The sequence below is a fragment of the Festucalex cinctus genome, chromosome 18 (genome assembly GCF_051991245.1).
Source record: "Festucalex cinctus isolate MCC-2025b chromosome 18, RoL_Fcin_1.0, whole genome shotgun sequence".
NCBI lineage: Eukaryota > Metazoa > Chordata > Actinopteri > Syngnathiformes > Syngnathidae > Festucalex > Festucalex cinctus.
In genome coordinates, this window is record NC_135428.1 from 15,709,335 (window position 1) to 15,723,800 (window position 14,466).

Genomic DNA, 14,466 nt, shown 5'->3' on the forward strand with positions numbered 1-14,466 from the left:
TACATATGTGTAAATATTATACTGATTTATACTGATTTTATGTTGATATTGCACTTCAGAGTAATTCATCAAAATATAAATAACATAATTCAGGTAACAACATGGCTTTAATCTGACCTGTCCTAATTGAAATATATAGAGAAATGAGAACTTACTTTTGTATCGTTTGTATATCATGTTTTCATGATTATGCTGGAAATTTGAGCAAGTATAGCCATACCGGTACGTTTCATGATACACCGTGCGGAACTGTTTAACGTGCGCCTCTGTTGCACGTGGGACCCTTTTCCATGTTACTCAAGGTGAGACGGCGAGGCGCGGTGAACGAAAACACCAGTGCTCTGTTCTTCCTGGATGGCCAAAATGGAAAAGAAAGACTCTAAACCATTTGAAATCGGAATTTCAGGAGCAGAAGAAGGAAATGAGCGTGCGGACGCCCTTTTGCCAAAAAGAGGAGCACAGTCTGTGGTTTGGAGATATTTTGGTTTCAAAAAATCAGACAAAGACCAACAAACCATTTTCTGCAAGTACTGCCTTGCTAAAGTTTCGGCCCGTGGCGGCAACACAAGCAATTTGCTCCACCACCTGCGCCGCAAGCACCTTCCGGAATATGAAGAATGCATGAAGTTAAGGAGGAAATCGCCGTTTTACGTTGAAATTTCAGAAGACGAAAATGAGGAAAGCGACGGAATTGTGCCGAAGAGAGGAGCGCAGTCTGTGGTTTGGAGGTATTTCGGTTTCAGAAAATCAGACTACAATCAAAAAACAATTTTATGCACGATTTGCCTTACTAAAGTCGCGGCGACTGGCGGCAACACGAGCAATTTGCTCCACCACCTCAGCCGCAAGCACGTCTCGGAATATGAACAATGTGTTAAGTTAAAGTTTGCGCCCTTCGCCCCCACACATCCGGCGGTGGGCCAAAAATCCCTACAAGACGCGTTGGCCAAGGGGGTCCCCTACGACAGGGAAAGCAAACGCTGGATCGACATCACCAACGCGATCACCATCCACCTCGCCAAGGATATGGTCGCGCTGAATACGGTGGAAAAAGAAGGCTTCAAGCAGATGATGATGACACTGGATCCCAGGTATGAAGTGCCGAGTCGAAAGTACTTCAGCCAAGTGGCAATCCCCAGCTTGTACGAGAAGTACAGAGCCAAGCTGGAAGCGGAGCTGGGGGGCGTCCGCCACTTCGCGGCAACCACCGACATGTGGTTTAGTCGCACGATGGAGCCCTACTTTGGCATGACGATCCACTTTATAAGTGACGAGTGGGTGTTGCAAAGTCACTGTCTGCAGACGAGCTACTTTCCCGATGACCACACCGGAGAGTTGCTTGCTGCGGGCCTGCAGGAGGCGCTCGATTCCTGGGGGCTTCCGGAGAAGAAACTGGTGGCTATCACCACGGACAACGGAGAGAACGTCACGAAAGCTGTGGAACTCAACAGGTGGTCTAGACTCCAGTGCTTCGGTCACAGACTTCACCTGGCCATAGGTAAGCAATGGATGTTACTTGACAATAATGCACGGCTGCAAAAAACAGTTATATTTACTAATCTGTCGAATATCAAACGTTTTAATTTCCACCCCTTTATTTAAAAGCAGGGCTTTTTTTCCAAATCGACAGTATAGAAAATACAATTTATTATTATTTTAATTAATTTTTTATTATTTTGTTACTTTTTTTTTTCATCTTATCGTTATTTTTTTTGTCACTAGCAGTTGGTAATATTATTATTGGTATTTGGCACTTTTTTTCAGAACAATAGCAGTGCCAGTACTTATACTCAACTCCTGAGCGGTCACTGATACTAAGTACTGATTCCACGAGTATTTGTGATACATGAAATTCCCCACCACCAAAAAAAAACAAAACAAAAAAAGACATCCATCCATCAATTTTCTTGACCGCTAATTCCTCACAAGGGTCGCGGGGGTGCTGGAGCCTATCTCAGCTGGCTCTGGGCAGTAGGCGGGGAACACCTTGGACCGGTTGCCAACCAATCGCAGGCAAATTAAAAAAAACAAAAAAAAACACCTTTATATCCCAGTATACCATTTTTCAGTAAAATTGCATTTTTCCGTAAAATTACCACATGATAGCAGCCACCACTTCTATCAGCTACTGTCGTGAGTACCAATACGTTATAAAATAAATAAAGTCCGGGTATCGCCCTGATACTGATGCCTGGTGTCGGTACTTGCCCATCCCTATTTATTTATTATTTAGACTTTAGTCTACCTGCATAAACTTCCTTGTCATATTTATTTATTTATTTATTTATTTATTTTATTTTATTTTATTATTTTTTTTGCATCAAGTATTGGTGGCTGGTATCGGCCTGATACCGATTATTTGGTATCGGCACTCATCCATCCCTAATTAGTGTTGCGTGATAAGGAGTGATTATAAGTGAATTAAGACTAGAGATGGGCGAGTACCGATATATTTTATGTATCAAAATTTCTAGTGGTATCAGTGCTTGGTATCTGTGACTATTCAAGAGTTAAAGGGACACTTCACTTACTTAGCCCATTATAGCAATAAAAAGTTAATATTTTGTCAATAATTAGATACTTTCATTATTTTTCACATACAATTAGTACCTTTAAAAACACATTTTGAAACTTGCTGTCAAATGAAAATGACATCACAAGGGCTCAGTTAACCAATCTCAGCTCACCTGTTTTCTAGGTTTGGTCATGTGACATTCACAAGCTGAGCTGTGATTGAATACCTGAGCCCTTGTGATGTCATTTTTAGTCGACAGCAAATTGCAAAATGTGTTTTTAATTAAAGGTACTAATTGTACATCAAAAATAATGAAAATATCACATTTATTATAGGGAAAATATTCATGTTTGACTGCCAAAAATTGCTAAATAAGTAAAGTATCCCTTTAAGTACTCTGGGGGGGGGAAAAAATAAGTGTTTTTAAAAGTCCCTCTACTGTGTTTGATGTTTTTCCAGAGAAAGGCTTGAGTGACGAGCGCATAACGGAGGCCATCAGTGTGTGCAAAAAAATAGTGTCCACCTTCTCGTCCTCCAGTAAGAAGCGGAAAGACCTGACCATAGTCCAGAACTACCTGGGTCTTCCCAACCACGTGCTGACGGTGGAGACGCCCAGCAGGTGGGGCTCTCGCCAAGTCATGATCCAACGCGTGCTGGAGCAAGAGCGGGCCATCAGTCATGTTCTGCGAGACGACAACAAATGCCGCCACTTGGTCCCCAGCGAGCAAGACCTGGACGTCCTGGAGGCCGTCAACAAGGCCTTGAGTCCGCTCCAGGACTTCACCGACGCCCTGTCAGGCGAGCAATACGTCAGCGTCTCCTACCTCAAGCCGGTGCTCAAGCTCTTCAACGAGTCCATCCTGGCCGAGGACGACGACGACCCTCAGCTGACCAAGGACGTGAAGCGGAACATCCTGGCCGACTTGAACGAGAAGTATTCCGACCCGGTCAGTGACGACATGCTCGACATGGCGTCGCTTCTCGATCCGCGTTTCCGGACCAAGTATATCGACAGAGAAAAGGTGGAGCGCTTTATGGCCAGAGCGGTCGAAGAGATCGCCTCGCTAACGAAGGCTCAACAGGATCCGCTCCCGGTGGCCCCGGAACCCGAATCGGACCCGAAGCCGAAAAGGAGAAAGACTTTGGCCAGCTTTTTCAAAAGTCAGGGCGGCGCGGTGACGGAAGAAGAAAGCATCAGAAAGGAGCTGACGGTTTACTTGCAGACGGCCGAGGTGGACAGCGACGTGGACCCGTTTGACTGGTGGAAATGCCAGCAGGCCAATTTCCCCCGTGTGGCCAAGCTGGCGCGGCAGTATCTGTGCATCCCCGCCACCAGCGCGCCGTCCGAGCGAGCGTTCAGCACCGACGGCAACATGGTAACCTGCCACAGGGCCGCGCTCAAGCCGGATGCCGTCGACCGGCTGGTTTTCCTGGCTCAAAATCTGTAAATGCGGTCTCAGTACGCAGCTGACTGCAATTCAGGGTCGATCGCGTCATTTTCTGCTGATCACTACCACGTAAAAAAAGATGCAATTGTTTTATTTTCGTACTTTTTTAATGTGAAAAAAACGACAAATAAGATGCTGATGGAAAAGCAATCACTTTGCTTTATATTTCCCATTGAAAAGAATAGCCACCGCCAGGGGGCAGTATAATACCGACGTACAGGTAACAATGGCGCTGAGCAAACTAAGGCCCGACCAATTCATCGACCAGATGATCTTAGATGTTTTAAAATTGGCCAAAATCAGATGATTTTTTTTTTTTTGGCTTTACAATAACACAAACTTCAAAGTGAAAGTCCAGTCTGGCTCAGTGGGTAATACGGTGGAGCTTTGACCAATAATAAGACAAACTTAACGAAACCTGCTCCCCCCTCAAACCTTGTCAAAAATCGTCCGAATTATAGAATACAAAAGTAATGTAAAACAGTCATTATGCCTGAAATGAAAATAATATCTTTATTGTTGTAAGCAGTAAGGGGCCAAAAATTAGTAATTTTATTCTTTTTTTTTTTCTTTTCTTTTTTTTTTCTTTTTTTTTTTTTTTTTTGAATTGGCTTCTGCCAAATTGTTGAATTGGCCTCAAAAAGTGATCAGCGGGCCCGATAGTTAAAACTCTTCAGAAAGCTGCTGATGTTATGTCTCGTTCTTCGCAGAGTTGTTATATTGTATTTGTTGCTTGACAATTTGTTTTCAAATCTGTTACTTGAAGGGTTAAACCACATGTGTCGAGATCCGGTCCTCGAGGGCCAGAGCACTGCATGTTTTCTAGGCTTCTCTACTCCAACGCACCTGATTCAAGGATCAGGATAATTATCAGGCTCCTGCAGAGCTTGTTGTTGAGCTTAAATATGAATCAGCTGTGTTGAATATGGGAAGCCTCGAAAACCTGTAGGGCTGCGGCCCTACAGGGATTCAGTTTGACACCACTGGGTTAAACGATAGCGGCACTGACGCTGTTCGTTACCCCATCTATTTCGTTTTTTTATGTTTGTTAGCATTTAGCTAAATGAACTTTATGAAGGCAAAATTATGAGCTTGTTTTGATACACAATGTGTAATTTGCAGGCATGACCAATCAACCCACACTTAATCCAACAGTTACATTTGCAAAATAGTTGGATTGAGCCTAAATTGATTAGTTATGCCTGGACATTGTTCTGTATTCCTGGTAGAGATGTAGAAACATGTTATTTCTTTTCTATACTATATGTTTGGGGCGATTACTTATGAGCTGAGTTCAATAAATGGAGTCTGTGCAGTTTGCATGCACTCTAAAAATGGGTGTATGAGATTTTGTGTATGAACGTGCTATTTAGAAACAGTTTTTGCCAAATTTCTTGCTTCAACTCAATAGACATTGTTATATTACATACAAAGTCCACACTGAGGGCATTTGAAATTGTTTACATATGATCAGGGAGAGGTTTTTATTTTAATTTTTTTATTTTATTTTTTATTATTATTATTATTATTATTAATACAAGTGTTTACAACTGCATAAATAGGGGGGAAAAAACATACTAAAATGTAATCATGAGGTTGTTGTGGTGATGTCCCCAAGTCTCCTCATCAGCTCGTCCAGCGTCTCCGTGTTCTGAGACTTCTCTTCCAAAAGTTCGTAGCGGAGGCTGGAGATGTCTTGCTTGATTTCCTTCAACTCGCCTAAGCAAAATAATGCTTTGGTTAAATATTGACAAAATTTTGTAAAATGTGAGCTCACCTTCCGTGATTTCATCGCTCTCCCGGTCAGCTCGAGCTTTGATGATGTAACGCTTGATCAGACGCTTCATGATCTTCTACATTAATGTTAGAAATGAGCTTTGTAAAATTCTCAAAAATAATAATCTAAAGTGTTCTTGTGCTGATACTGTACCTGGTATCTGGAGGGACGTGCGGAACCACTGAATGCTGAATTTTTCCCTTCTCCCATCTGAAAACAAAATAAAAAGTATTGTGACTTGTACAGGAAGGAAGTAGTATAGCTGAATAGGAGGCAGTCACCTTGTTAAGTTGTGTCTCATGTTTGTCCTCATTTTTTCCTCTGAAATATTGCAGCACTAGAGACTTGACACATTTGGACAGACCCAGGATTGACTTGGGACTCGGAACCAGGTTGAAAGGCACCGGTAGTGTTCGTCCCTCCTCAAAGTAGGAAAACCACAGTTTGGCTCTGGCGAACTTCCATTCCACGTCGGCGTCATCCTGGTGGCGACAGAGAGAAATGACAGGTTGGTGGCCATAAATTCATAACTCTAAACATGCAAACTTGAAGCTAACCTGAACTTCAACCATGACCTTATCCCCTAACTGCTAACCCCAAACCCTTAATGTTACTTTTTATCCTAACCTCAAACTCTAATAGTAATCCTAAGCCTATACGCACAATTGCTAAAGCTAACGCTAGCCCCTGACCCTAACCAAAAGCCTTCCTAATTTGGTGTCTAAACATAACACTAACTATAACCCCATAGACCCCTTGTGGTTTTACAAATGACCACTTTGACCAAACGTTGGTTCCTGTTGTTTTGGGGTTCGTTTCCCTTCCTCACTTCGGTCTTTATCCATAGCCTGTTTGGGCTACTACTCCTTATTCCACCGCTCGACACACAAATTGAGTTTAGCTTTACATTTTTGTGCATGTTTTCTCCTCAATGTCATAACAACTTTGACAAATTGCACTATCATGTGTTTTGTCCTCATTTTCTCCCTTGTAAATTCTACTAGAGCTCTCCAGCATAAATATTAGTAATAGTAAATGTGATGCGCCCCAAGTATTTGTGTGTCAAACCTCGATCTCCTGGAAGGAGCTGTTGATCATGGCGATGAGCATGTTGAGCAGCACGATGACCATAGTGACGTTGTAAATGCCGTACAGCACGTAACCAATGTTCTCGATGAACTTGTGCCCGTTGTTGATGACTACCGAGCGGACTTCAGACAGTCCGAATATGGCCCAGAACAACGTCTTAAAGCTCTCCTCTAGGCTGTTGTCGACAAACCACCACAACAGTAACAATTTTTATTCGGTTTATGTAGTTGGCATATATAAGAAAAATGAAGAAATCTCACGTGGTAAACGCGTCGTTCTGCTTGACACCGAGGTAGTAGGAATACAGGTTGAACATGCCGATCATGAAGGCCAAAAACACCAGCAGGAAGATGACCATGAACTTGAAAATGTCCTTAACCGTCCTGCCCAGAGAGATCTGCAGAGGCCCGAAGCTCTCATTGGCCGGGAGGATGTACGCGATCCGGGAGAAGCTCAGCACCACCGCCACTGCGTACAGACCCTCGGACACTAGTTGGGGGTCCGACGGCAACCAGTGAATACGTGCTGCAAAAAACAGGGCAGGATACTAGGTTGGAATACCGGAAGGTTGCACAACTAGCTGGCCAGAAAAGACGTAAGACTGCGATTACCCAGCGTGAAGTAGAGTATCTCTGGCGGCAGTGTGTCGTTTGTCACGTTGGTGTAATGCTTATCTACGCAAGTCTGAGCAAAGCTGGCATGTCTCAGGGCGGAGAAACGACAACTGAAGGATGCCAGGAAGATCGCCAGCATCCCAAAGTCCAGAAAGTTCCATGGTTCCACCAGGTATTCTCCAGGCCCCAGACTCCAGATCTCCTTCACCTCGGCCCAGATCATACCTGCAGCCAGACAACAAAAGGTTAGATCCAGCTCCATCCATCCGTCAATTTTCTATATCGCTTATCCTCACTACAGCTACGGAGACTATCCCATCTGACTTTTGGCGGTACATTTTGGGCCAATCGCAGGGAACATATAGGCCAGGCTACCCCAATCCTGGTCCTCAAGGGCCGGAATCCTGCAGTTTTTAAATGGTTCTGTACTCCAATACACCTAACTCCTATAATCTTCTCATCAGCAAGCCTGATAATGATCCCAGTCTTTAGCATCAGGTGCGTTGGAGGACAGAACCATCTAAAACCTGCAGGACTTCGGCCTGCGAGGACCAGGATTGTGGAAGCCTGATACAGACAAAGAACCATTCGCACCCAAGCACAATTTGGAGTCTTCAATGATCATAACGTGCATGTTTTTAATGTAGGAGGAAACCAAAGAAAATCCATGCAAGCAATGAATCTGTATTAGAACCCCCATCTTCCAGTTCTTTATGGTCCTACCCATGACCCATGAGATGATGAGGATCTCCATCCATGTGAAGGGCGTTGTTGTCATGCGGTACAGCAGCATTGGGTTCGCGTCCGCTTCTGGCACATTAAGGTGGGTCATGTTGGGCAACAATGTGGTCCCTGCAAAACGATCTGCGGCGTTCAGGATCAGCAGGCCCAGGAAGATGGTGAACGACGAGGCATGTGCCACGAACTTCATGAAGGGGCTTCTCATCACCCTCCCCACCTGGTCCGCAAAGACAATCGAGTTGGGGGAAGAAATTTGGATTGATGGAATTTTGAGATGATTTCTGGAATCTACTCTGCTGCATGGCGCGATCCAGTAGGCCAAAGCCAACCCTGGTAGTCCCATAGCCACGGCCAAGACCACCAGTAGTTTGATAGCGGTGGTCTGTTGCCTGAGCCCGGGTAGGTTCTCATACCAGATACTTAGTAGCTGCTGCTGGCAGTTGGGATGGGCCACAAACTGAAAAAGAAGGATAATCGGGAGCACAGTTAGCATAGCATCAGCGAATCTAACTTAATTCATTCAAGTCAGACCTTTTTCAGTTCGTATTTGATGGCTAACTTGAGGCGTGTGAGGGAAGGGCGACCGGGCGGGTCGTAGCTGTCTCCGTCGTCGATTTCTCCATTCAGTATGGCCTCCACCTCCTCGGTGCTGCGGCACAGGTCCAGGAGGCCCACCACGAAGTCCTTGCACTGGCTGGATAAGCGGCAATAGTCGTTCTACACGAGATACCATGTGTTGATGATACATGATACTATGTGTCTTATTGTATCAATAGTTGACCATGTTAAATAAACACTCATAGGAACTCCTTATATACACACGTCAAGCAAACGTTATTCTTGAGATAAGACTGCGGCCCTCGTCTTTGTTTACGTCTCCCATCGGCCTCATAAAACGTGTGTTTACTCGCATCTTTAGCTGGCAGTCAGTTTGGCAGCAGAATGTAACATTTTTAGATGTTTATAATATCCTTGAGGATGTGACGGTTTGAGTGGCATCTGTACTATAGTAACCCGTAAATTGCAGGTGATACGTTCCATATCCACCTGTGTAATGAAAATGTGAAAATCCACAAAGCTTTTACAAGATTAAGAAACTTTTGAAAATTGTCATTGGCAACTGATCTCTCTTTCACAGTTTGCCAAATAAGAGGCAATGGTGAACTGTGCTATAGCGGATGTTCATTTTATTGTTTTTAAAGGTACCTTAAACTCCTTCTCAATGTTGGCCAGCATGGCCAGCTCATTGCTGAGCTCCAGTGCAGCCAGCACCGGATCCTCGCTGGACAGGGAGAGGTAAGCTGGACTGGCCAGCCCGCGGTAGGCGTTGATGCGAGAGCGCGAGTGGCTGAAGGAGTCAAACTGCTGCTGGTAGTTGCACGAGTTGCAGCCGCAAAAGTAGTCGTGCGGCGGGTCGATGCGAGCCCCTTTACTCAGGAGGGTGTGGACGATCTCGTATTCCTGGCAGTGCGCCGCCAGGATCACAGGAGTTACATCGTGAGAGAACCTAAGGTTCGTTCCGGACTGGTCAGACATGAGGTTCTTACAGGACTGAGATTACAGATTATTTGCCAGGACCAGGAAAGTCTGGCCCAACCAAGGATTTTTTCTTTCTACGTTTTACCTCGTCCCGTCCTCGTCATAAGCGTAGAAGTCATCCAACAAGTCCACTTGAGCGGGGCTTGCTGTCAATCGATGGGCATCTCTGAACGAAGGGTGTGCCAGCAGAGCCTCTGTGATGCGGATGTAACCCTTACCTGCAATGTCCACAACGTTATATGGTCTTCTTCATACTGAAGTTAGGATCATTGCGTTTCTTGGGCCTGTTATTGCACCAATCAAGTCAAACCCCTTCTGAAGATAGTTGCGTCCTAACCATATAATCCAAATGTCATCCTCTAGAACAGGGTTCACCAATTCCGGTCCTCGAGCTCCAGTGTCCTGTAGGTTTTAGATGTTTCCGCCCACGAGCACACTTGATTGATATAATCAGCTCATCAGCATGTCTGATAACGATCCTGATCTTTAGTATCAGGTGTGTTGGTAGACGGAAACATCTAAAACCTGCAGGACTCCGCACCTTGAGAACCGGAATTTGTGAACCCTGCTCTAGAACCAGGAAGTAGTCTGAGACAAAGCAAACTTCTGCTAACTCAGATTTCTCTAGTTCTTTTAGGAGTTATCCCAGCTAGGGATACGGGGTTAAGGATAAGTGTTGAGTTAAGGGCTACCAAGAATGATGAGTGTTATCTTACTGATGGCCAAGAGGAGAGCGTCTCCCACCCGGGCCAAGTCTGGCCTGGCCAGCAGCAGCTCCGTGACCTCTAGGTGCTCGTTGGCCACAGCCAACTGCAGGGCGTTCTGACCCATGTAGTTGACTGTGTTGACGTTCAGGTGTGGCACGTGCAGCAGCATGCGGCGCACCTCGGGGATGTTGCCGTACTCAGCCGCCTCCAGGAAGCGCTGCTCCACTTCGGACGGGCCCACGGACGGCGCAGTGAACATGTGGACCGGACCCCTCAGGGCCTGCCGGCGCTTAACGGCGCTGACGCGAGCCAGTAGTTGGCTGTGGCTGCCACAAAGTCAAACACGCAATATCTATTGCTCATTTTTGACTACTTTATTTCTCTTCAAAAAAATCCTTAAAATAATACGGAACTAGTGAAACTTAAGATGTGACAAAAAGGGCACAGACCATCTCAAACTCACCCAAACCATCGGTTATCCTCGGAGAAGTCATCGTATGCCAGCAGGTTATCGCGGCTTCTGGCTCGCGGGCTGTCGGGGCTGGGAGCGCTTGCCGTCGCCGTCTGCCTGTGGTTCATCCCGAGAGGAGATCAGACGGACTGAGCCGATCATCACACAAGTGAGAGTGTAGTAGGACTTTTTTTTTTTTTTTTTTTTTCCCCACACTCCCTTGTTTCATCCCTCCCTCCCTCTGCCTTTTTGGACTCCTTGAGAAAGAATGCATCCTTCAGAGTCCTGCTTTACTTTTACTTATGTGGATCGTCACTATGATCCTACATTACACATGGACAATTTATGTTAGCAGACAAGCGTTGATGTTCTTTATGTTTGTACTTTAAAGTGTACTTTAAAGTAATCTAAAATAATCTAATATCGTTATGTAATGAAACATAATCTAACCTAATTTAACATTTGGAAACACAAGAAAACTAAAATATATGCAAGTTAACTTAACTACATGTAAAATATGTAACATACCCCACCTTTATGTAATAAAGTCAAATGACATAACCATAATGTAATGTAACATTAGCACGTTTACTAGATTAAATTTATCATGGAGCTACGTAGCATAGCATACTGTACCATAGCTATACTATAATGCAACGTATCACTGCATTATGTAACTAACTGCAACATAAACTAACTCATCTAAAACAGCCTAATTTAACAAATGGTAAGGCAACCTAGCATAAAATGTTTTAATGTAACTTAGCATAACTTAATGTTGTTGTTATTACAACTTTCGACTTGATTGTAGCTTACAAACGTTTTGTAACTTAAACGAATCGTAACTTGGTGTAAAATAACTTTTAAATTAATGTAACATGACATAATGCAACGTTACTTAATGTAATGTGATGTAATGTAATGTAAATTAATCTTAGGTAATTTGAAATAAACACATTTAATGTAGTGCACCACTATGTAACAGCATAATTTAGTGTAATGGAAGTTAATGTAAAGAAACTTCCTGTGAAATTGTAACTGATTTAGTTGTTTTACTGCATCGGTGTCTAAACTATGGCCCAGGGGCCATTTGCGGCCCTCCCATCTTTTTAGCGGCCCACAACATGTACTAAAAATTACATCTGACATTTTTTTTTTTTTTTTTTTTTTTTTTTTTTTTTATTAAGGTGGGGTGTGAAAAGTGATCGGAAAAGTCACTATGCTACCAATTTGTAACGACACAAAGAAACTGCCTATAGTAAAATAGTAACATCTGAGGTGAATATAGCAAATAAGCAAAAATGTTTTCCTTCACTTTCTGCTCTTTGTCAAGGTCCAATAAATGATCCTAAAAACGTCCACTTACTACAGATTTCTCTTGTTTTGATTTTAAATTTTGGAGATCAGCACAATACAGGCGCGGCTCTATTGAAGCGGGTTACAGGGCTGCTGACCACCCCAAAATTTCCTTGTACCCTCTTGAGTATATAGTATGCATTTCTACATTCTGCTATTGTCAGTCAATAGTTACATTGAAGAAAATGTGTTGATTGACCAAAATCTCCGCCAAAATGTTCTTTTTATGTTCAGATATTGTGCAGCTATTTTAAACTGCACTGCAGTGTGCGTGTGCGTGTGCTCGTGTGTGTGCGTGCACAGGGTTGACTGATGGCTGATGAACAGCAGATGAGATTCCTCGGGGTCCAAATTCCCAGCAGACGTTGCTTCCTGTGTTGTCCTCCCACCATGCACGAATCCTTGTCCACTGTGGGAAAACGGCTTCCCACTTTGTACATACACACACGCATGCACACATTTCAACTTGCACATTATTCAGGTAACAGAGTGTTTCTCCCACTTATTTTATTAGCCTGATTAAGGACCTAACACCTCATGACATCAACACAAGAACATCTGATAAGGCCTCTGGGCCTCTGATGTGCAGATTGTGACACCCGGTTGCCTTTTAAGGGCCTGATTTGTGAAGATTACACTTTTTTTATGGCGTCAAGCTTTATTTGAGGAGTGGTGTGCAGGAGAAGCGAGTTGTGAGGGAAGGGGTGGCAAGCGTCGCGGCGACAAACGTCAGCAAACTGAGTTTTTGTTAAAAGTGTGAGCAGAACGTATGGCCCTTGCCAATGTAAACACCGTAAAAGTCGAACGTATACATTATTAATGGGCAAGCAAACAACTGGAGAGTCGGCGGGGGAAGTTGTCACCATTCAACAAGTGCTTAAAACGTCTTTCGGCTTCCATGATAGTAATCAAAACAAAGCCAATGCACAGGAATTGTCTACTGTACTGTAAATAATGTTGCTATAACGTAATGTAACCTAATTTAATGTAACGTAATGTACATCACTTGATGTAATGTAACATAACCTAACGTCATGGAAGCTAACGCACCGAAAATAGTTTACCATATCATAAACAACATACCGTAACTTGTAAAGGATGCACCATGTTACATATTGTAACGTAATGTAATGTAATGTAATGCAACTTGACTTAATGTAGCCTAATGTAATGTAAGTTAACATTAATGTAACATAAGTAACTTAGCGTAAAGTAACTTAATGTAACCTAACAGTGTAAGGAAATGTTATCTTCCATACAGGAATTTTACACATGATAAACCAATGATGGCTACTAAATCAAACCCGTATGTCAACCATAGTCCCGTTTATAGAATAATAAACGTGACACAATATACATATGATCACGTTGTGAAATATGAACCCATCAGTTTGTTGCTGCAAGGTAAACAGCACCACCTGCTGGAGAAGATTCACTCTAGCACAAAGTCTTTTTGTTTATCGACATTACAAGCCCCCGCGACCCTTGTGAGGAATAAGCGGTCAAGAAAATGGGTGGATGGATGGACATTACAAGCTGCAGTGTTTTTCAAAAATATTTTATTCCAAGTCTTGTTTGTGTAAAAACATCCAACGTGCAGCTGGAAGCGAGTCTATTTTTGGTTCACGATGTGGAAAACCTTCCTCAGGCCCAACTTGTGCTCACCTCCACACAGACGCACAGAGCTTACTGGACCCTGTCCTGACCTGTCTTGTCCTGTCCTTTACTGCTGTTTCATGTGCTGTAAATGATGTGTCATGTCCTGTCTTATCTTTTGGAGCCCTGCCATTTCTGCCCTGTCCTCTACTGACCTGTCAATTCCCTGCACTGCCTGTTCTTTTGTCCTGTCCTGCATTGTATTTTTTAACTGCTCCATTTCCTTTATTTTTCTGTCCTGTCTTTTCTAGCTTCGTCCTGTCCATCCCTGTGCTGTCCTATCCTGCCTCGTCCTCTCTTCTATCATTTGTCCTGTCCTTTCCTGTCGTGTGTTGTGTTGCCCCCCCACAAGTTTTCTTCTCCTTCCTTCTTTCTCCGAGCACCAAAACCCCACCCCCAACCCCTCGTAAATTCCCATGACGCCATTCCCTGGAAAGAGCTATGCTGTGAATGAGCAGCGTTATGGTGTCAGGGGTTTGGATCAGGGTTTGGGAGGGATTGGAGTGTTAAACCTTAGAGGTTTTGGGCTGTGGTTATGGTTTAAGGGGTTAAAGGTTAAGGGTTAATTTTATT

General features: G+C 43.8%; 2 protein-coding genes across 3 annotated transcripts; one reads left to right on the forward strand and one right to left on the reverse strand.

Annotated features, from left to right (window-relative positions):
- The first annotated feature begins 265 nt into the window (after positions 1–265).
- LOC144006771 (E3 SUMO-protein ligase ZBED1-like) lies at positions 266–7,462 on the forward strand. Of its 2 annotated transcripts, XM_077505799.1 has the most exons (4): positions 266–1,498; positions 2,975–3,891; positions 6,076–6,248; positions 7,221–7,462. In XM_077505799.1, exons 1-3 carry the CDS (start codon positions 355–357, stop codon positions 6,079–6,081), a joined length of 2,067 nt encoding a protein of 688 aa, XP_077361925.1. In that variant the 5' UTR covers positions 266–354; the 3' UTR covers positions 6,082–6,248; positions 7,221–7,462. The 2 variants fall into 2 exon arrangements, with proteins under 2 accessions (XP_077361925.1, XP_077361924.1); XM_077505798.1 differs by lacking the exons at positions 6,076–6,248; positions 7,221–7,462 and having other exon boundaries at positions 2,975–5,300.
- Positions 5,535–11,030, reverse strand: LOC144006770 (short transient receptor potential channel 6-like). The gene is made up of 14 exons (XM_077505797.1): positions 10,894–11,030; positions 10,440–10,756; positions 9,809–9,941; positions 9,391–9,691; positions 8,716–8,901; positions 8,477–8,641; positions 8,167–8,401; positions 7,441–7,668; positions 7,090–7,354; positions 6,809–7,004; positions 6,022–6,222; positions 5,894–5,950; positions 5,741–5,816; positions 5,535–5,682 (listed from the first exon to the last, which is right to left on the reverse strand). Exons 1-14 carry the CDS (start codon positions 11,007–11,009, stop codon positions 5,552–5,554), a joined length of 2,607 nt encoding a protein of 868 aa, XP_077361923.1. The 5' UTR covers positions 11,010–11,030; the 3' UTR covers positions 5,535–5,551.
- Between the last annotated feature and the right edge of the window lie 3,436 nt (positions 11,031–14,466).